The following is a 23,807-nucleotide window of genomic DNA, read 5'->3' as shown; positions in this document are numbered from 1 at the left end:
GAAGAAAAAGCATGTAAACTGAAAAACTATGAACTGCCTGCAGGCTTATTGCTTCAATATTTAATCACTTAATAAATCCCCCCACCCACAAAACCCTTCCATTTGTTTGATGACTCACTGGGTACCTCGTTGTGTGGTTGCATGCAAGAAACGGGTTAATTACTAACTTTGGTCTTTCGTTCTTTGGGACAGAAGGAACCCTAAAAGCCTTGCAGAAACATGATAGGGTGTGCATTGTATCACAAATGAGATAATTCAGAGGAGACTTTAAGACCTTTTGGAAGTGAGGTCAGGTGTCAAAATGCAGCTGTGGGATGTGCATACAGAATAAGGTTAAAATGGAAAAACAGTGGCACAGAATAAAGATTTGGTGAAAGTTCTATATTCTTTTTGGTGCACATGCTGGCTGGAGTTGAAGGAATGTCTGTACTCAAATGTTTTTGTGTAAAAAGATGATGGATTGCATTTAGGGATTCATCCACACCCTGGTTATTTTCAGGTCATCAAGTTTTTTTTAAAAGCAGTTTACTTTGAACAACCATAGATTATTTCCATGATAATGAATAATGAAAATTGCTAAATTAATATTGGGTTTGTTAGCAATTGTTTCGGAACATGGAGTGGCAGAATTGTCTTTTTTTTTTTTTTTTGTAATTTCACATGCATGTAGAATTTTGATTTATCATACCCAATTTGGTTTTATTTGATTGCATTATTCTCATATTTTAAAAAATGAAAGATTTTGTAAGGCATTTATTATGTATGATATTGAAGTAAATGTTAAAAACATTTATTTTTTAAAGGTAGTACATATTTTATATCTTTATTTTTGTGGAGAAATATATTTGAAGTATTTTGAGATGTTGGTTATTTTGTTTTTGCTGAATCTAGCAAAAGCTTTGCTACTAAGTATCCAAAGAATTTCCAGAGTCCAGCTAACATAGGGTATGTTTTTTTTTTATTGAAGGTAAACATGGAGATGTGTAGAAACTGCACTACTAGAATTACAAAAATGATGTGCTTTTAGTAAAATAGAAACAAAAACACATATATTAAGTTTAAAGGAATATGTCCAAGTTTTGTGGGCTCAAAATTATTCCCTTTAAATGTTTTTTTCCTGTAGTTTTTTAAAGGGCAGGATTCCTCTGTGTCTCCTTCAACAACAGTCCTCCATCATAGTGTGTATGTGTCTATTGTAGTTCACAGCTTTGTATCTGGAGCAGACAAACAGTTGGATTATTTTTAATAACACATCACTCCTAGGACTGGCTGTCAAGTTGGAGTCGTCCTGATCTCCAAATTTGGGGGGAGGGAAGGAACTAAACTTTCAAAGTAATTTGGAGGGCAGGGGGGTGCATAAACCTGAATAGTGTTACTTAAATTGTTGCTTCTTTTAACAAATGGAAAGGAATTTTTGTTGTACATATATGAAATTATATTATTTTCCGCCACTCTCCTTTACCTTTTTGACTCGCATCTATTTAGGATTATTTTCATTTTATGAATTCCAATTTTTAGCATCCATCCGAAGTTTGCTGTGGGTACCGTATTTTATGCAATTAAAACTAAAATGTAATGGACTGCTGATGCTCACCAAACCCCTTTAATAACAGTAACCCATCAAACAACCCACCATATTCCATCAACCTGCCTTCCCCACCCTCAAATGACTGGGGGGAAAAAGTGGGCTCTGAAGAATGTTCAGAAAATAGACTCTGGTAGACCAAGGAGGATTAGGACCAATTTCCAAAGCCAAGATCCCTCTGGAAAAATGCCCTACGAGCAGCATTCTCTCTTCTTTACTGAGTCAGCTGAAGTTTGAGTAGCCATCACCATGAACTCCACCCAAAAATATATTGGTGGATAGTGTGGATTCTGGAACACTGGCAGTAATGTGTTTCTTCTGTGAAACAGAACCTTAAATAAACAGGCAGCCATGTTCTGTACTACCTTCAGTTTTCAAATGAGCTCAGTATATATCCCCATGTGCAGTGCATTATAGTAATTTAATCTGCCATTGATAAAGGCATGCATAACTGTAGCAAGATCTGCTTCCAAAAGGTACTTCTTGAAAGTCACATTTGGAAAAATGCACTTTTGACCAAAGCTGCTACCTCAATATCCAAGATTAGCCCAGAATCTTAAAAGGACAAATACTTTCCCTTATCAGGGGTGCTTATATTAATTGATAATGCTTCCCCCACAGCACTCAAGTTATTTCTGTCTTGTCCAGGTTGAGCCTTATCCAACTCACAGTTCATATAGATAGTGGTTCACTGTACAGGGCATCATCAGCATGTTGAATGCACCATTGCCTTTGTCCCCTCACTTAACTTCTTAACCATCTCAGAACACACACAAATTTAATTTAATCCTGTTAATGGATTGGTAATGGTTTATTTAGCAGAGGCCTCAGAACAGCTTCCTTAAGGATAGCCAGCATGTTGCCTTCCACCCCTAGGGAAACTAACTGTCTTCACCAACAAAGATATTCTAGCACTTCCATGTATCACCAGTGAGAAAGGACATGGATCTGATTTGGTGACTGCTGGCTAAAACTTACAAAGAAAACTTGGTATATGTTCCCGTGAGATAATTTCCTGATCCACAGTGGTAAAGAACTCACTCCACATTTGAGCAATTTGTTTTCTTCAAAGTAACCTGAAAATTCTTCACAGCAAGAAAGACTTTACTGTTTTCTTAAGTGGCAGCAGTCCAAATTAACCAGACTGTCAACCACTCGGAAGAGTTTCCCTGGGCAAGACTTTGGATGCTGTTTTGAAGGTGAAAACTACTTTCTTTGCTTTCTGCACAACCATTGTTGTTGTTTATTATTTTCATTATGGTAGCATCTACAAGCCCCAGTCATGAATCAGGGTCTCATTTTCCTAGGCACTGTTCAAACACATAACAAAGAGACAGTCCCCGTCCTGAAGAGATTACAGTGGCATAAGACTTCAAAAAAGTCTTTTTGGCAACTGGTCACTCAGCAAGAGACTTTTTCATTGATGCTCAAGTACTCTCCTGTCATCCTGTCATTTCACCTGTTGCAGATTATCTCTAAACCAAGATGACCCAAGAGGATAAAGACAGCAGCGAGGAGATTTAGATGCCACTATGCAGATATCAGAAAACAAAAGTTAATTAAACTATCGCCAGCTCAATAAATTGGTTGTGGAGTAGTTTCTTGAAGATCTTCTGGAAATTCCTCAGTTCGATCAATTTTTGAGAGTAGATCATCATGCCAGGTCTCTTGCCCCAACAAAAGAAAGTGCCTAACTTCAAATGAAGACTATAATGGTTTATTCATGACAAAAATGTAATAGCCAACTCCATTCAATTGAATCCCAGTCCAGATTCCAGATCCAGTGTGCTCATTTCCATTCTTAGAGCCAACAGTCAGGATTGTGGCTGTCAGCCATGAAATTCCGAGTTGATTCAGAAGAATCATCATCTGTTTGAACATTTGAAGTCCCCATGACTGGTTGGTCTCAGCAACTCCAGCACCTCTCTATATGAAATATGTGCATCGAGCCAATGTGTATGCTAATACTAGCCCCACCTTAGCCCCATCTTGGGATTCACAGACAAGACTAACAGATCTGATTTGGGAGTTGGAAATTTCCCATATGTGAGGTCAGAGTTCATAGCCTCATGCTGAACCATCAAATTGTCTGGAGATAATTGCACCAGCAACATTAATAGAAAATATTTCTATCTAAAATGTTCAACATACTGGCCATGCAGGAGGCATATAAGAGTGCAGGGAGGGTCATGGTCAATCATGTCTTGATTGCAAAAGCCTGGGAGTACTACAGAGGCTTCAGAATTTAGGGGGAGGGGGGCACTTCACATGGTACTCAAGCACTCCTTCTAGCTGATGCTCAGACAAGAATCCAGGGTGAGGAAGTAAAGAAGGAAATAGGAATACCCAGAATTACCCTTGCTCTTGAAGTGAAGAAATAAAATTAATCTTAAAAACCACAGATTATGATTTATTTGTATTAAATTAGTGCCTAGAAATCCCAACTAACAGGCCTTGTGCTAGGCAGTGGATGCACACATAGTAAAAGAGAGCCCCTTCCCCGAAAAGCTTGCAATCTAAATAGAGAAGACCAGATAAAGCACAAGAATGAGGAAGTATAATTATCCTGGATGAAGGTGTATGCTGGTTCCATAGAAGATTAGCTTGTTCAGCAGGAAGTTGCCCTACATTCGAAGAATCCCATTTCCTTTTCCTGCACAGAAAACCAGACAGACTTGTAACTGACATTGCATGGTGCGAAAAAGGAGGAGTGTGTAGTCCACAGTGCTGGACTCTTGCTTCCTCTTTAATCTACATCCTAACACCTACCCTCTCTTTTAATGGCAAAAAAAGCAAACAATATTCAGTCAGCTCCAATTAACATAAAAATCAATTACCACATTTAAATGTTGAACTCTTTGGAATGGAAAGAATCTCTTTCTCTCTTTCTCTGGTGAATCATCTAGCATACATTTAGGTGCTATAAATTTACTAAATCATGATACCTGTTATGTGGCAGTAAGGGAGTATGAGCCTCAACAGGTCACGCAAACCAGCTGTGCCCTGGGCTGACTGATCCAGAGTCACAGAAGTGATAAGGGCATCTTCTTCAGCTGCACATATGGGAGGTGTAGCGCAGGTAGAGAGTTCATGTAATGAGCTTCCTGTTCTGTTGAAGGAGCCAGCATGTCTCCCAACACCACCACCAACACTCCTTGCTGCTGGGGTTGGAGTAATCCTATGTGATTTGTAATGGATCAGTATCAGATCTCTTAGCCAATGGTATGGAGGTGCATTGTCTTTTGGAGCTGTGCAGCCCTTGTGTGTCATGAAGTTCCTGCTGCCTCTGCTTTGCAGAAGCTACTAGGATTTGGCCGTATGAGTTTATTTTAATCTTCGGGTTCTTCTCACATAAACATCCTATATAAGCTTCACTTTTGTGGTTTATAGTGGCACTATACCTATAAAAATGTAGGTCCTCATCCTAAAAATCCATATGTATGTAGTCTCATTAAGTCAATGGGATGGCTTCTGTGAATAAAAGATGCAGTCTTGGGTCCTTATTTGGAAAGTTCAGGATATATTATAGCTTAAGTTCTGAAATAAATTAATTTGAAAACAATAGTGGATAATACTTGGTTCACAAGGATAAATGGAAATTTTTTTATCTAATAAGTGGGCTATCAGATAGTTGAAGAGTTCTTTCAACTGTGATGCATGTAGTTTGTTAATACCAAGTTAAAGATCCTTTGCTGCTTTAGAGGAAACTGTGGCTACTGAAAAAAGAATGATAAATTATTTCTCTATGTGAATTTTTAGTTTATTTTGATCAACCCTTTGGGGAGGAGGAATTACATAAATAGTGAAATTATGTATTTTTAAAATTCTCCTACTGTTTTAAGAAATAAAATTTTCATCTATTTATCAAAAGTTGGATTTGTTACTGCAGTTGTTAAACAAAACTATTAATTAATGTGACTATTGAAGCATATGTATTTTAGTTTTCTTGCAGTTTCAGCAAGTTTAAAAATTGCTTCATATCTTTTAATATAGTTAAATTAATTTTGAAGCTTAACTTTTTAGATTTAACAGACAAGTTTTCTTATTTTCTTTTTCATTGGGGATGGTAGTTTGTGTTGTTTTATTGTTCTTGTGATTGGCAGTGAAAGCCTTATTTCACAGCTTGCAGTGAGGAACTATTGGGTAAAGGGTGGTGGTGCTCCACAAGCTATAGTCAAAAGCTGTCAATCAGAAGCCCACATAGGCTACTTAGAGAATGGGTTTTCTTACTGACTTCTCCAAATGTCACCTCATGCTGTCTTTGATTGGCACTGCCTGGCAGGGAGGATGGATGAATCTGTCACCGGCTGGTTAATTGTGTTGCTGGTCTTAGCCTGACATCAGGTCTTTGACTCTTAAGTGGCTCAATACAAAACAAATTAGCAGATTGTAGTCATATTTCTCATTCTATATGCTTTGACTTTGTTGAATGCAGTCCATAAATCATATTGACTGACACCCTAGTGAATGATGAAAGCTGCTTTTGAGACAGCAAGTATGGATGTAGAAAGCAGTACCGTGAAGGTGCCATGGAAGGATGCATATGGCTGACCCTTTGGGAATTTCCTAGGAGCCAAATGTCTCTTTACTACAATTGTTCTTAAGAGAAAAGCTTTTGGGTACTACAGAAAGGATTTAATATGTCAGCAGATTCTTTTTTACAAGCTCCTTTGAAATATAAGAAGTTTGTCTAAGGGTTTTCTCTTTTTACAAACTTGTATTTCAGCAAAATGTAAAGGGTTGGTAAAAGTAGTTGCCTTTAAAAAATTTAGCAGGTGTTTTTGCTTATAGAATAGGGTCCTTGTTTCCTGAAATTTGCGTTGGTGAAATAAAAGAATATGCTTAGTAGATAGTGGCAATTATAACTTGTGTGAAGATGAGATGGTAGTAGTTTCTTCATAGAGGTCTGCAATAGTAGAATGCAATAAAACTGTTGAATTTATGCATGACATCAGATATGTTTATTTAGTTTACTTGCTTGAAAGAGTAACTTCAAAAAACCCCAAACTTACAAATGCTAAATAGTAAGAATGCTTTAAAATTAACTGAACTAGTTTTATTCTGAAGTAGTAGTACATTATGATAATATTCATGGACGCGTAAGTTTACTTTTAAAAACATCCATTTTGAAAAAATATTGAAAATAGTGATGACAAATTGTTACGTTATATAAGTTGGAATATAAATATAGTCAGACCTCATTTATCAGATATGAATTTGAAATAATGTTTCACATTTTCTAAACAAATTACTTGAATTTTTATTTTATTCTCCTTTGACTAAGTGTTATAACCCTGTGCATTTTGAATTTGGAAATACTGAACATTGCAAAGTAAATCTATAAAGGAGTTAAAATTAGTTTAGTAGAGTAATAACTCAGATTCTTGTGTGTGGAAGAAACGATAAGTTTAATAGATTTAGCCTTACTTTTTTTTAATGTAGACTTACAAAAACCTAGTGATCTCACTGAATAGTTGTAAATTGTGTACAGTAAACTCTCCCCTTATCACTCCTCGGCTGTACCATGAGAACAATAAGCCTGTAGTTCAAGTGCATAGTTGGGAGTAATTTAAATGTTAGGATGTTTGCATTTTGTCATTTAAAATAAGCATTAAATGAACATATATTGATACTTATTTTAAAAAGTCCAACAGAATTATTTCATATCATGTATTTCTGTATCGTCACCGTTATCTTGTGCTCCAGTGCTATTGATACATGCCAGTTTACAACAATTAAGTTCAGAAGTTTGGTCAGAAAGGTAAAATGGAATCTTTTGTTTATAAGAATACACACTATGTTTGCATATAAAGTAAATTGAATGTTAAATTTTTTCTTGACAACCTATTAATCTGCTTATACTGTTATTACATTATGGTGGCAGCATAAATAGGACATGGAGCTGATTTGATGGAGCAGTACATTAAACTGAAATGCACTAGTTGTTCCATTAAATCAAAATGACATTTCCATTAAGTATCTCAAACCTACTACATTGTAATTAAATGAATTGTGGCCCATTGGTTATCCTCCTCCCCTTTTCCCCCCCCATTCATATTGATGTTGTTTTGCTTGGGGAATAGAGCTGCATGTCTCCCAATGTAATTACCATTGGGTTTGGGAGACTTTTAAGCATGCTGTTCTTGCATTGTTTCTTACATTCCTTGTTGGCAGTTCATCTGTTTCGGTCAAATATGTTATTTGCTCCTGCTTTACTTTTTTAAGGCTTTCAACTAAGAAATTGACATTTTAGATATGAAGCTCCTTACAGTTCAAGGTGTCCTAGTGCTAAAGATATATTAGTGAAAGTTGTTGGAAGTTCCAGTTTGACATCAGAACAGAGTGAATAATGTAATATCCATGAACAAAAGCAGGAAAAGTTCAAAGAAATTCCAAAATGATACCCTGTATTATCTATATATTCTTTTGATAAATTCAATTATAACAGTAAATTATGAAAGCAATGCAAAATATTTAGGGCCAGATTTTGCTCTCCGATATTCATAAACATACAACTCTCATTGAAATGAATGAGTTGTACTTACATAACTAAGGGCAAAATCTGTCTCTTTATCCTTTAGAAAATAGTCTTAATTATTTTTTGGCCTGTAATTAAAATTATAGTAATAATTTAAAAGGTAAAGTTATTTGTATTGCACAAGGTATACTAAATCATTTCTCCTCTATAAAAATATGGTATATTAGTACTTGAGCTATGTTACAAAATAAATTATATCATTAACTGAGATCATTACATTAAAACATGTTTATTTAAAGGTACATTAAACCACAAGTTTATTAAAGCATAACATTACAATTTAACACACAGATTTCTATGTTTAAAAATATTGCAACATTATGGGTAAAAGATAGCTCTAGTGAGATAGTCATAATGAATAATTGTTTTGAAATTTCATCTTAATTGGTTATCCATCTGCAGTGCAACTTTCATATTTGGTTTTAAATTAACATTTGATTAAATAGTTTAGCATGGTCATAACTAAATTGTGCTTTGTTTTATTAATATCTTGCAACAGTAAATAATTTCTTTTGAAGGATTCTGTAAAAATTGTAATGAAAATGTAAATAACTGGATTGTGATTAGAAAATTATTTCTGTTTTGTACAGCAGAGGGCCACTATTCATTTTGTAAGTAGTTGATTTCCATGGACCATTATTTGACCTGTCAAATACTTTAAAAGTGCATGGACAGGCTTGAAGTTCGAAAGCAGCAGATTTTTGGGCTGGAAATCAACAGTTTAATATTTCTGTAATAATGAGCTATTATAGTAAAATACCCAGGTAAAAGCAAATGTTTTGGTTCTATAAAGGTATTTGTCTGTTTTATGGTGTTACACATATGCAATGTGTCAATTTCCATTCCAGTTTTCATTGTGTTCAAAAATGTCGTCAGAAGGTTAACAACATATTTCAGCAACGAATATTTTTCATGATACTCTTCCAGTCTATACTCTTGAAAAATATTTGGATTTGTCTATGAGTCCAGAAAAATTACCAACTCTTGCTTAATACATATTTGGGTTGTGTTTAATGCTCCTAAAGATTTAATTATATTCAAAACTGATACAATTGCATCAAATAAATTTTCATTAATCATTCAGTGTCTATTCTAAGTGTAGTTGTATTAAGAATTTGTGTGTGTATATAAAATAAAGTAATACAGGCCATTATCTGGTGGTATATAATTTGCTTGCTATCTTACAACGTGTTACCCTTTTTATCAGGGAAAAGTGGCCCAGACAGCTTGCATGTCAGCCTGCCAACATCTTTCAACATCCCTGATGCAGATGCTATTGGACAGTGAGTTAAAACAGATAAGCATGGGAGCTGTTCAGCAATTTAACTTAGATGTCATACAGTGTGAATGTAAGTAGAGAATTCTGAATGTTACAGTATTTGTATGTTTCATTATAACTGCCATGACACTAAAAAAAATTTCTTTATCTAAGCGAAGTAGTGATCCTCTTCTATAGCATACAAATTCTTTGTCTTTTGCTTATGCTTTTATTTAACCTATATTTTAAAGTACGGTACCATTTTTGGTTATGTAGATAATTGTGAGAATAATTTTCCAAATGAAGTTAAATTATTTAAATGAAAATATTAACTTATGACATCTCAATTTTTTTAAAGGGTATTAAATATTCAGGACCCAAAAATGCTGACAGTTAGATGGTTTTAAATAAAGACCCTGAATATTAAGGCACCTGGAAAGCCTTTTAATGAAACTAAGCATTGCTTAGATTGAATTGTCCTTCTATTGTGTCTTCTAGTAGCATAATAATCATTATGTAATACAAAGCTATAATCTACCATAAAATTACATACAAAATACTATGTTAAAAGAACATTAAGGTTTCATAGTCAGCCACTGAAAACTTAGGAAATAGAGGTTGCCTGTGCAACCTTAATTCAATCCCCTTGTGCATCTGCATTATGATACAGTCTTTAATTATATGATCACATACTGTTTTTTCCACAGGCCCTGCCTCATTCAATGCACAAGATGGATGGTGCTCAATTAATGAGCAGCTGTTAAATATTTTGTCTGAGTGTTCAATGTGTGATCCCAGACCTTATTTACCTTATTTACTATTGAAATCTTGCTGTAAATACAGAATAATAATTACCTCATATGCTTTCTATGGTACTCATTACTATACTTAGCTGAGTGCTTCACAAACATTAATTAATTAATCTTCACAACATCCCTATGTCATGAGTGGATATTATTCCCATTTTACAGACAGGGAGCCGAGGCATAGAAAAAGTAAGTCAAAAGTCTGTGTTCCAATCTAGTCTTTTTCCTCTCCCACCATCTGGCTCTTGTCTCTTCTGCGTTCAAGTCAGGCAGCTTCATCCTCCAGGGTGCCTGGAGGAGGAAGCACAGGAGAAACAGTCTCCATGCTCTCAGTTCTGGTGCCAGCCTATACCCCAGCCCAGAGCAGTTGACAGCAGCAGTTGCAGGGTTAGAGCAATGTTCAGTTGCTCTCTAGGGATGTTGCATGCCAGTCTGCTCAACACTGGGAGCTGTCAGGCAACCAAGGAAGGAGTCTTTAGATAATTTGGGTGCTAATCTCTTAAGAAGTCTTTGCAGAAAACCTGCAAACTGAGTTTTTTTTCAGAGGCTTATTACTTGGCTAAATTTGGTCAGATTTTCACAGGAACATCAAAATGCACATCTTGACACACACCCCGCCCCTATGCCAAATTTTAAATACCTACCCCAAAGCATGGGGGTACTAGAGCTTTACAAAGGAAAGGTCACCACATTTTTTTTAAATGTTGAAACCTATTTTCCCTAGCTTTGTTCTCAAAAATGGCGGAACCATTTTGGCTGAAAGTTTCAAAAAAAAAAAAATCAACTTGAGGTATTTTCCAACTTGGAAAATTCTAGCCCAAATAGTAAAAGTTTGGCAAAGTTATAAACTGAAAACAAGGGTTATAATATTATGTTAATAACAGGCGGTGCTACCAGCCCTGTCGATAATAAAATGTAATGTGTATGGCTTTATGATTCAGAAGTTGGAGGCTATTTTACGATGTCTAGAGTGATTTTTACAATGGCTGAAAATGTTGCTCAGGGAACCATTACATATAGTAGACCGGAAGTTCCAATCATTCAAGAATCAGAGGGGTAGCCGTGTTAGTCTGAATCTGTAAAAAGCAACAGAGGGTCCTGTGGCACCTTTGAGACTAACAGAAGTACTTGTGTCCTCACTACGCAAGAGGATAAATGGACACAAGTCAGATATCAGGAATGGCAATATACAAAAACCTGTAGGAGAACACTTCAACCTCCCTGGCCACACAATAGCAGATGTAAAGGTAGCCATCTTACAGCAAAAAAAACTTCAGGACCAGACTCCAAAGAGAAACTGCTGAGCTTCAGTTCATCTGCAAATTTGACACCATCAGATCAGGATTAAACAAAGACTGTGAATGGCTATCCAACTACAGAAACAGTTTCTCCTCCCTTGGTGTTCACACCTCAACTGCTAGCAGAGCACCTCACCCTCCCTGATTGAACTAACCTCGTTATCTCCACACTGATATATACCTGCCTCTGGAGATTTCCATTACTTGCATCTGAAGAAGTGAGGTTCTTACCCACGAAAGCTTATGCTCCCAATACTTCTGTTAGTCTCAAAGGTGCCACAGGACCCTCTGTTGCTTTAATCATTCAAGAGAATACATTAGAATAAACAGAACTGTACTGTGATACATTTCATATTCCTGAGAGGAAAGACCTTACTAGAAAATGTTTTGTTATGTTCATTATTAGAGCCCCGTAATTTTTTTTAAAAATGTATGATTATTTGTTTGATTTTTGGGGAAGTTTATTTCATTTTATTATGGGAGGTCCTGAGGGAATGGGAGGGCAGGAGGGGCCCTGTGTGGAGGGTGGGTTCTGATCCTGGGGACTGGAAGGCCTTGACCGGGGAGTGGGGGGAGAGGTGCAGAAAAAGGCTGCCTTGCATTCACCGCACAGCAGTGGCTCCGGTCCCATGGGACTGGACGCAGCTCCCCTCACTAGGCGTTCCAGCTTAGCACCTGGGGTCACGGTGCTGCTCAGGATTGGCCTGGCCACCTTGCGAGCTGGCACACAAGATTGTAGCACCACTCGGGTTTGGCCCATCCATCCTCTGTCATGACCGAGGGGCTGGGGGGCCAAGTCTGAGTGGTGTTGGAACCTTGAATGCCAGGTTACAACGCCCAGAGTGGGAAGTCAGGCCCGGTCCTGTGTTGGGATATGTTTTTCATTTTATTTCTCTTTACAGGTTGTTTTTTCTTTTATTGCATATTATTTTGCATTTGTTAAAAACACACAGGGTGCTATTCATTATCTCAATCATCTCCTGCTTACCCAAAAACTGGCTGTAACAAGCAAAGCATAGCAATTTACTTTTTGTTAGAGAAAAAAAAATTAAACATAGATTATGCTACCAACAAATTAACTCTTATGATAGTTCAACGTAGTAACAAAGGCTAAGGGCTGTCCTTCAAGTATGGGTTCACCTGAAGCCCACCACTGGGTATCTTCTCTGGCACTTTTGTGGAATTTTTCAATTCTTTCACTTTTTTCTCTCAAGCAGTGAGTTAACTAAGGCCTCTGCATAATCTAGCTCCAAGTCAGAATAGTCTTGCTGCTTTCATTATTTTTATTTATTTATTTATTTATACATTTATGTAGCATTAAAGATGAACATGGCACTTTGTAGAACAAATAATAGATTCCCTAACTAAAGAGCCTACAATCTCAGGATTCTCGTCCTGCAAATCCTTCCTCATTAATAGCTCTTACCCGTGGAAGTAATCGCATTAAATGAATGGCAAAAGAGTTTACAGGATCAGGCCCAAATTAAGACAAGAACAGGAGTACATGCCAGTATATTTAGGGAAGGTGATAGAAGTTTAAAGGGCAGACAAGAAGACAAGTTCATGGAGTTGCTTGAGTGAGTAGTGCATGATCTTAAAGATTGCAGTCTTATTCGTCATGTTGCTGAGACTAGAGTTTACTTTGCCTTCTTAAATAAATGTGTTTGAGAAGTAGTTTAAGGGCAGGGTGGTTGGGTTCAAGAAGCTGGAAGGCCTGGTCATGCCTCCAAAGCACTAACAGTGCCTCCATGATAGCTTGCTCACACCTTAGCATTCGAGGGCATTCTAGGTCTATGTTTTGCTTAGTGCTCCTTCACTTCCCTGCACTGACTTACAAGTATCCAGAGCTGCAGGGGATGGCAGCCTCCACTGGGGTTCTAATCCCCATCCTGCAGGCAGGGAATAGGTGGGCAAGACAGAGGGTGGGCAGAGCCTTTGTCAACCCCCAAACCCCTCCAGCCTGCACAGCTGAGCTGGTGCAGAGGAGGTAATCTGGTCCAACTATAGGGCTGGCACAAATTACTCCCATTTGCTCCTCTTCTCCTCCCCTCTCCCAAGCAAGGGGGAACCAGGGACCAGATTGTGACTCTGGCACAATAATGAATAATGAAAAGTGTTAGGCAACCTTAACTACAGCCCAGGCATTGCTAACAGCTCTACCTATAATTCTGATACAATTAATACATATGTTTGCTATGTATAAATATTTTAGAGTTTTATTTAATTCTTTGAAAAAATTCTTCCTCTCCATCCCTTCCTGAGATAGTTATTCATTTTCTGGCAGCATCTTTGAGGATATGCTGTTTACATCCAGATAATTATGTGGTTTATGACTATAAGACTCAGCATGTATGTGTAAAAGTGATACTTGTCCGTGTGTACCACATTAGCTTCCCACTCCCTTCCTTCCTAAAGAGTTGTACCTGAATATAAAGACAGATTTAGTAGGAACTCCAGAGCCACTACCATATTGCTCATTGCTCAAATGCCATGGAGTTGGCTGAAGCGGTGATGTAGCGTTACTTTTTCTCTTAGATACTTTCACAACATAATGACCTGTTCATTGCTTGAGACCCAAAATCTAATCCTGAATGTGGGTTTTCTGCCCTGTATTAGGTTGAGAGGGAATGCTTTTCCTTTTCCAAATTTTACTCAGGATAATTAACTTACATTTTCTATATTTCTAGAAATGAAATTAAACTTTAATAATCTTCCATGCCCATGGTTTTATTGGCCTTTCTTTTAGATTTCATTATATGTTTCAAAGAGACTTTTATAGTCAACCTCCTGACTATTATCCCAGCAGCAGGCCCTCCCACCTCAGGCCATACAAGGAAAGTGTGCCATGATGTCACAGAGAAGGTAGAGTTCCAGTAAACTGTGCTATAATCTTAGCAGCTCTCTAGTGAGAATGCTCTAAGTGACTTCTCAGTCACATATAACTTTATTGTTTACTTTTTCCTAACCAATTGAAGGATTTTGTTTTTCATCAGGACTATGTCTCTACAAGTTCTAGCTTTTTTGCTATCGTCCTGCTCAAAAACATGAGGTTAGAATGTTTTTACGGTGAGAAGTCTGATTTTTAATTTTCCCATAACTTAAAATTAGCCAAAAGGATGATGTTCTAAGTCCCCCCAAAATTAATTTAGCATATAGCAGAGACTAAGCATGGAAAATTTCAGAACAAAATGTGAATGTTTCCAAAAGTTGTGTGTGTGAGAGGTGAGGGACCGGGGGAGTAATAATTTTATGGAAACTGTTTTCATGCTTGACTATAATGGATAACCCCAGGTGCCTTGTAGTATTTTTATATATATATACAACTGTTGGTAAAATTTTAACTCTTTCTGCAATGTTTTTTAATGTAAAGTATAACAATTTCTTTGCAGATATATTTGATCAAATATTCAATATTTCCTTTGAAGTGTTTAGCTACAGCTAAATAAGAGTTTATTTAATGTTTGCTGAATAAGTATGTTACAAAAAATACCATCTTATAATGTGCAGAATAAGGAGTAGGCACCATAGTCTGCCCAGAGATTGCTTTGTTGTTGGAGATTCATTCATAAGGTCTGTCACAGTCACATTCCAGACATCACTGTGCTGGCTGTGATTTATGTTCTTGCTCATCACCCTCATCCAGCTTTATTCTTTGACATTTTTGGATTAATGGCTATGACAGTGACATTTCCATTAGCACTCGGGATGTGCAAATAATTCACAAATGGCAGGTAGCTTCCTACTGTATTTGATAAATGGACTTGATGTTTTACTGACCCAGAAGTGGAGGGTATATCACATGCATTCTGAATTCGAAAGTTTTCAGGTGTAATGCAGAAAGTTCAGTTCTTCTAAATAGCCATTTTAATTATTTTAAGTCTTAGCAACATTCCGGTATCTAGACATTTGTTCTGATTTTAATGATACTTTTTTTTTTATTATTCTTTCAGGTTTAAAAGTAGTATATTATATAAACCGGAGATGGAAATAACAATGGCAAAAATTTGATTTCCTGTAAAATTTGTTTCCTTCAAAAAATTGTTAGTGAATTTAGTGTTTGAAAAAGATTCTGTATTAACCTCCCTGGAGACTGAAGTTTTGTTAGTCATAAAACGAGTACAGGGACTAATAGTTCTTGTGGGAATGGAGGAAGAGCTCTTATGGCATACTCTGAGATTTCACAATCCTGCATTGCATTTTGAGGATCCATACTGGTTTACATTTTAAAGGGGCAGATCAGCAGGGCTCAGCAGCGAGGTTACTTGCTCCTGATGCCAGAGAACAGAAGGACCAGATTACCTGGCTGCTTCAAGATGAACTTCCTCTGATTCTAAAAGAGGAAATTATGTTGCCAGGCCTCCCCATTTCCAAGGAGACAAGGGTGTGAGAAGAAAGAGGAATGTTAAAGAAGGCATGTTGTGACTCCTCTGTCTCCAGGAGAAATTTTTTTGGGGAGGTTGGGGGTTGGGGAACTTAATCAACCTTTCCCAACATTTTAAAAGTTTTGGATTTGATTCACGGGATGGGTGGAGGTTTTGCAGGTGTTCTTATTGGAACTGAAGTAGTTGTTTTATTCCCTATATATTATACAGTGTCTTTTATATCTGTGGTAATCTGCAGATAGTATGAATGGGATAACTTTAGGGTTTCCCAGTTTTTTTTCTGATAATCATTATAAGAGGGACCACTGAGGCCTGTTGCAGAAAAGCCACAGAGAAATCCTCCTGCTCGCACCAGAATACGAGTACCCTGGGGGGAAATGGGGTATTTCAGTCACCTGAAGATAAAACTCACAAGCTGTGGCAGGGGCAGACTGTTTGGGTCTCTCCCTGCAATGCAGTGGATAAGAGTAGCAGGAGTTTGTTTGGGGAAGGAAGATTGCTAGGAGAGACTGAGCACTGGTTCTGGTGGAGAACCACAAGAACACATAAAAAGCTTCAGGAAAGCATTCAAACTTTTGGATTTTCTGACTTACAAACACGTTAGATGTGTGCCCGCCACTAATAATATATAATCAGATGTATATGTATTTAATGTTCTAAAACGACTGTCATTGCTAAAATTATTTGGTAATTTATACTGTTAAATATAAGTAGAAATGTTCCCTATCTAAGGTGACAGGAACTAAAATTGCTTTTTGAAATTAAAAACTATACCTGAAAGTATGTTTAGATCCATAGCATTTGAAACCATTTAAATATATTTATTAAAATAGAATAAGACCTGCAGCAAAAGACCTGTTTGTGGGTAAACTTGACTTGCCATGGACACTGTCTGTCAAAATATATATTTAAATTTGGGCTTATGCTTGGCATAATTGTAGAACTCAGGGTCTGTGGTTTAAGGGAATATAAAGTTTTAATTTAAAACATCATGCCATTCTGGATATATTGACATCAGCATTTTTTAATGAAATTGTAAGTGATTTAGAAATATTAATAACTAAAGAAAATAACCAGAGAGTTTCGCTATATCATTATTTTTAAAAAGTAAAGAGCTAAATCCTGAGGAAGGATTAAATGTCAGTAAGAGGCACACAAGATTTAGCAGGCCTCATAACCCACCTGTGCATCAGCCTGGCTGACTCTAGGGTAGTTAGGCTTGTGTGTAAGAAAGAAGGAAGGAATTTGCACCCTGTCCATAAAAGGACATAGAATTGCTGAAACTGCTTGGGAGATAAGGGGATTAATGCAAATCAGCTCCTGCTGCCATTCCTGACCAACCGCTCTCTCATAGATCTTCCCCTTTTTCACCATATTGTGCCTGGATAGGGTTGCAGCAGCTTTAGGGGGAAGACATAATTTGGACCCTATTTCACTTTATTTAGCACGTTTGCAGGTGGCCTCACATACAGACAAGTAAGAGGTTGAGGAGCCAAAGCCCTGTTGTTTCTTTGCAGGAGACCGTCTCCTGCTCGATAGCCTACTCAGTCTGCTGGCTGAACTCCCCTCTCCTGGGAAGTCATGTTGGCGCTAACTCACCTGAGGTAATCCTTCATGGCAATTTGGGGGAAGAGAGGGACGTCTCGCATTCAGTGGGCAGAGTTGGGTGATGACTTTTAAGTGCTAGTTGACAGCCACAGGGAAGGTCCCCTCATGGTATGTTGAGCAGCTGGAAAGTCCAATAGTGCTGCAAAGGTGCTAAAGGCTCTGTGATGCTGAAATGATTTTTGGGTCAGGATTTGGCCTTAAATCTTCATGTTCTGGGGTTAAAAATTAATTTACAGCTTTGCTGTCTTGAATTAGAATCCAAGAAGCAATGCTATGAAGGTGAAAAAACAGCTGTGTTCGGTTAACTTATGACCTAAAGCATGTACCCAAATTTAAGTTTGTCACTTAAGTGCAAACTATTCATTTATGCTCTCAAAGTAAATGTTGAATTTCCAGTCCTGTACACTGAGCAAGTCACAGACATGAAGTGATGGTTGCATATGCTTAGGGATCATTTATAGGTATAAAATAAACAGTAGATCTTGTCATAAAATAAACAGTAGACCCTGGCATTTTGTTAAATATAGAACTACAGAGAGGCTCAGTATTATCACTGTTTACTGTAACAGATAACCTAAATTTCAACATAGCAGAGATGTTCTTTGTCTTAAGATATCAATTAAAATAATTGTTTGTGTACTTATTGGCTGAGTTTGTGAGGCCTTACAGCTTAACTCGATGGCATTTCTGTGTTTGGATGTAACACAATAATATTTGAACACCACATCCAATCAATTCCAATGAGCAGAACCCTATTGATTTGGGGGAAAACTGGAAAACCAGAAGGGGAGAAGTGGGGAACACACAGAGCCTTGGCCATCTGTTTAGCACAGCCACAGCTTCAAGCACCTCTGCAATTGTCTGTAGATCAAAGAACTGGTTAATGACACCAATTAATACTTTCCAGCATAACAATACCCCTATTTCATCTCTACCCATTCTCCTAATGGGAGAGGGGGGATGGGGAATACTGGCAGGGAGGATGGGGGGAATTGGGGCATACACACAGCCCCTGCATGAGGAGAGAATGGGGGACCCTGGTAAGAGATGGAATGGGGGAATAAGGGGAAGAGAGGTATGGGGGCGAAAGGAGGGAAGGAGGCAATAAGAAGTATGGGAGGAAAGGAGAGTACACAGAATCCCTGGCAGGGGGAGATTCAGGAGCCCTAGTGTGGAGGGAAAGGGGGGGCATGGGGGAAGAGGGAAATGGGGTGCACCCAGAGTCCCCTGGCATGAGGCACAGAGCCCAGGTATGAGGTAGGGGAACAGGGGGAGTGTTGCAGGGAGTCCCTGATATAGAGTGGGGATAGGACGGTGGCCCAGAGAGAGATTGTTGGGAGGAATGAAGGAATTCAAAGAGCCCCAGATTGTACACTGAGGTTGGCCTATAAAATCTAAAAGGTTTGCCACTCCCTAGAATTTATTATTTAAATGCACATCCATATTTTATAAAGAAAAGTTAGTTAAAAGAACAAACCAGTCACACCAGAAAATACCAGAGTTAAAGTTGTCTGCACAATCTTAAAACTTGGCCCCCTTTTGCATACATTTTACCATCCATCTTGCATACTTGCAAATTATTTCTCCTTTGCTCCCAAGCTTCATTAAGTGTGTGGGCTGGAGGATTTTGAATGATTCAGGGTTGTGTAGTGAATGCACTCAGGTGGATTGTGTAGATACACACACACTCAAAGATCCTAGTCCACATACACACAGAAAATGGAATTTCACTCTATTTACATATTTATGTTAAACAGTTCCATTGGTATGCTGGGAGACCTGTGAACAAAAACAGTGTGCGTGAACTAAATACTGTACATTTTCTTATGAGGTGGTCAAACCAAAGAAGATTTTTACCAGACCATCATAATGCATATATGCAACTTAATTCCCTACCAGACCAAACTCCTGAGGATGTTTTTAATGGCAAATCTTTGCAGTTTTCACTGTCTATCCTATACAAAATGGCTCAATCAGTTTTGGTCAGAGTAAAAAAAAAATTCACTCTCAGGCTAAGAACAAATATGGAGGATTTTTTCCCTGAAAGATAAAAGTATGGCAACGTTTTATCAGTATCTAGAAAGGACCCTCTAGAATGGATATACTGACAGCCTTAACTCTAAATGTTACTTTTGGTCCTCTTAAAACATTCTGCAGTATAAAATACCTAATTAGCCTCATAAAATGGTCATGGAAATGTGGTAACCCAGACAAAAATATACTTGCCTGACCTTTCCCATAACTAGGGTCCCTTCTGGCTTCAAAATTATATATCTATAATCAGAGGTGATGCTAGTCCATTGGGGGCCCTAAGCAGGAATATTTTTGGGGCCCCACCCCACACACAATCAAAAACTGTCCATAAATTACATAACACATTTTTTGGTGATTTTCAAGACCCACCCAGACCTTGTAACACTGAAACAAACACAAAAAATTAAGGACCTTTCCTCCTCCTCGCGTTGCATTATGTAATTTATGGACTGCCCCAAAAGAGTAGATCTTTGGGCTACACCTCATTTAATTCTCTTCCTTAGATGTTCTCTATGGCAAGTTGCTGAAGAAGTCCCCAATGTAAGAAACCACTGGGCTTCAGGAACACATCAAATGTAATTCCCATGAGCTTGGCACTGTATTTGACAACTGGGCTGGACAGAATTACAGTCCCAGCCCTTGGAAAAAATGGCAGTCCCAGACAGTCATAGAATGCCTACAGAAGATAATAGCAGGATATGTTGTCATTTAGAGTCGGAAGTAGTGAAGAAGCGTCGTTTCACAGCCCAGGAAAATATGAGATTTCCATAGGCTAATAGGTGTGCAGGCAATATTTTCTTGATATGGTTTGTTTAAATAAAAAAGCTAATACTTTCTCTTTAAAATTTAATTTTTGGCAGCTCTCCTCCCACCAGTGCTTCAAACTTTATTTTTTTACAAAAATACTTCTACAATGAATCTTTCCCCATCCTCTGCGTAGAATGTTAGCTATATCACTGATACAGTATGTTTCCTAATACAGGAAACACATGCAACTCAGAAATCAAATACGTTGGTCACTGTTAACCAATTAGTACTAACCAACCGTTAATGAACAATGGTATATGACTTACCACCCATTTCTATTGGTCTTGGATCTGGTCTAAAATGCTGATTTTTTTTTTTAATGAAAACTTTGGTTAGTGAAAATTAAACTAATTTTTATAGTAAATTAATGTATTTGTCCAAATTAATAAATTTGGATATTGCTTTATTGTATAAAAATTTTATTTAATTTTTTCACAAATGCTTTGGCAATCACCTTTAAATGTCCTCAAGAAGGGCCTTGATCCTTGAGTGAGGCCAGAGCACTACTGTAATGCAAATAATAAACTATGCCTCTAATAGTCTTACTCTACATGTATAGTTGACAGTTGCCCATTAGGATATTCTTTAGTCTCTATTTTGCCAATTTGTACAAAACATTGTATTGATATGGTATCTAGGCCCCACTACTGCAAGCACTTTCACACGTGCTTAACTTTATGCATGGGACTGATCTCATTGAACTCAATGGGACTGCTCCATGCTGAAGTTAATTGTATGCATAGCTGCTTGGTTGATTGGGGCCTTTTATTATTTTTTCTTTCCATTAGTTGAACCAGTATTTCCTTTCTGTATGTCAGCTTTCATTTGACTTTCAAAATTTTCTAGCTAACTTCTTTTCAAATCTGCATTTTACCCTTCCAGGGAGGCAATGTGGATAGGGCACTGGACTTGAGAGTCAGGAGACCTAGGTTCTGTTTTCAGTTCTGCCACTGACCTACTGTACACTTCAGTTTCCCCTCCGTAAAATTAAGACAGTGGTACCTACCTTCTTTTGTAAAATGCTCTGACATCTGCAGATGAAAAATGTTGTATTAAAAAAGTTGCAGATTTGTGGCATAACAAGGCAAATATAATCACTCTCTTCATTCTTGAAAACAGCTAAACCATTTGTATTCAACTGTTCTTCTTTTTAAAAAATCACTCTCATGCTTAGAACAAACCTGCTAAATGTCAGCCAGGAAGGTAAAAAACAGAAAGTGACCCATTAGAATGGAAACACTTTTGCAGCCTTAAATAGTGTTGCTATATGCACCACTAATAATTAAATAACAATAACCTAGTGTTCCATATGAGCACTACTTACTACTGTATTTAAGACAGTAAAGACCAATATTTATGAAGGTAAGAACCTACTCTAGAGTAAGAAGAATAGACTTGCAAAAAGTTATCAGATTTTAAAAAGCATGCCTATATATGATTTATTAACAATATGCTTCTTTGAACATCTCTAGTACAGAAATGTTACATAGCAAAAGGTTGAAATTTGGTGGGAAGATAATCTCCAGGTTGTAAATGTGCCTTTGGTAATGAGATAGAAACTGGGTGTGAATGTTGAAGTTATATGGCTTTGTAAAATATACTTTGTGCGTACACACTGGATTTGTAATGTGACTTTTTATTGGCCTGCCATCATTCTGTGGATTCAGTGCATGTATAAATAGCTAGGAAAGTTCAGAGACAGTGCTGGGAAGGTGTGTGGGGAAGACTTCTGCCTCCTGCTATACAATAAGTGTGGGTGTAAATGTCTTTTTCCATACAGGGTAGAAAGGTGTGTATGGAATGAGGCAAGGGCTTTTTCCTCTGATGACTGGTCATATTGAGCAATACAGAGCATTCCACTGACATCTAGCAAATAGTTGAATATGGTGAAAGAAATTCTTCATTTTTCTATTTTAAAAATGTATGAATTTCCATATGTGAAAGCTGAATTACAAGAATGTTAAGATAAAAAAGCACTTAGAAGTCAGAAAATGGCGATGTTAAGGTGCATGCAGAAACGTGTACGTAGACAGCGTTGAGGCAGTCCTTGCCCCAAAGAGCTTAAATAAAGACATGATGCAGCAAGTGAATGTAACAAGAAATAGAAGGATGAAGGAAGAGTAATAAGATCTTGTGGTCCAATAGCTTTGCAATGTGCACAACTTTTTGGCTCTGAATCAATTAATGTGTCAAACCCATAGCCTATGCTTTCCCTTAACATTCCTGCTCCCAGAAAGTGTCCGTTTGTTTCCTGCCTGTTATTTGCTTGGTTGGTTTTCATCCCTGTATACAGTGGACTATTCCCAATTTCCAGTCTACTTAGTATCATTAGTTCCTTTTTTTTTAAATATAAGTCATCCCCACAACTCCTGCAGCTGATGGGCCCCCTCCTCTTTGGGCACTTATCCTAACTGGGACTGGAAGGACACCATGCACCAATGGTTTTCCCACTCTATTGCTGTCCAGAGGGGCTAGGTTGGGTCCCTGCAGCTGTCAGGTGCAACATGGTAGAAATTCTATAGATCGTATATGAAGTGTATGCTCTGATGTCCCTGTGGTCTAGGTTTGGGACAATGCCACCAGGGTCTTAAGCATTCAGTTATTCCCCTTTCCAATATCTCCTGCTTCCAAAAGTCAGTCTCACCACCCTACAAACAGCACAGAGTGTCTGGAACTGATGATTCATTGGGGCACCTGGGCTTTTCCCCTTCCTCTAGTGCTACTGTTGTTGGTGTGGGCGAGGTGTGCTGCTGGGGTCATGTGCCCCCGAAGTCCTAGCTCCATAAAGGGACAAACAGGGATCAACTTGCCCCTGGTGGCAGTGGGTGCTGCTGCTGCATCCAGGAGCCACCTTAAAATGGCCATTCCTGCTGGAAATTCTGTGGAGAGCTTCAGCCAATGTGGTGCTCCTGAGAGGAAGGGAAGGAACTGCTGGGGCATTGTACCCAAAAAGCTCCACAAGGGGGTGCAAAGGGAGGAGCAGAAGTTGGTCTGGCTAGCACCTTGGTGCACTGCTGGTAGTGGCTCTTTCTTTCTCCTTCCTGAAGGATTCATCATCTTCCACTGGACAATTTTAATTAGATTAGATCATCTGCTCTGCCTTTTTCCTAATTGTGGGTTCATTTGTGTTGCATCTTATTGTGGATTTTTTAATTAATTTTCAAGTTCCTTGTAACTTTTATTTTACAAAGACAAAATCTTCAATAAGCTGTGCCCTTTTCCTGCTTTCTTTCCTAAGTCACGAGCTTTATTTTAAACTGCCATAAAATAAGTTGTTAAAAATAAATCTGTTTGATTTTTAAAACACTTTAACAGCAAATATCAATGGTCATACATCCTGCTGAAATAATGCAGCTAGTTTTTTAATATATGTTTTGTTTTTGTTTTTTGCGTTTTGAACATACTTCAGCCTTCCAATTTTGCCAACCTACTTCCGGCTTTTTAAAGAGCAAAATTCCATTATCAAAAAACTTGTTAAAAGGCATGAGCAG

At 37.8% G+C, this 23,807-nt stretch overlaps 1 protein-coding gene across 8 annotated transcripts in view; it reads left to right on the top strand.

Moving 5' to 3' along the window:
• EXOC6 (exocyst complex component 6) overlaps window positions 1-23,807 on the top strand; it is a 184,453-nt gene that overhangs the window by 126,841 nt on the left and 33,805 nt on the right. For all 8 annotated transcript variants that reach the window (XM_034777841.1, XM_034777839.1, XM_034777837.1 and 5 more), the window contains one exon: window positions 9,331-9,472. In XM_034777841.1, coding sequence (XP_034633732.1) covers window positions 9,331-9,472 — 142 coding nt within the window. The remainder of the gene's footprint in view (window positions 1-9,330; window positions 9,473-23,807) is intronic.

This window comes from Trachemys scripta, chromosome 7 (genome assembly GCF_013100865.1).
Source record: "Trachemys scripta elegans isolate TJP31775 chromosome 7, CAS_Tse_1.0, whole genome shotgun sequence".
Lineage (NCBI taxonomy): Eukaryota > Metazoa > Chordata > Testudines > Emydidae > Trachemys > Trachemys scripta.
The sequence above is the reverse complement of the archived record's forward strand: the minus strand, read 5'-3'. Positions and strand labels throughout refer to the sequence as shown.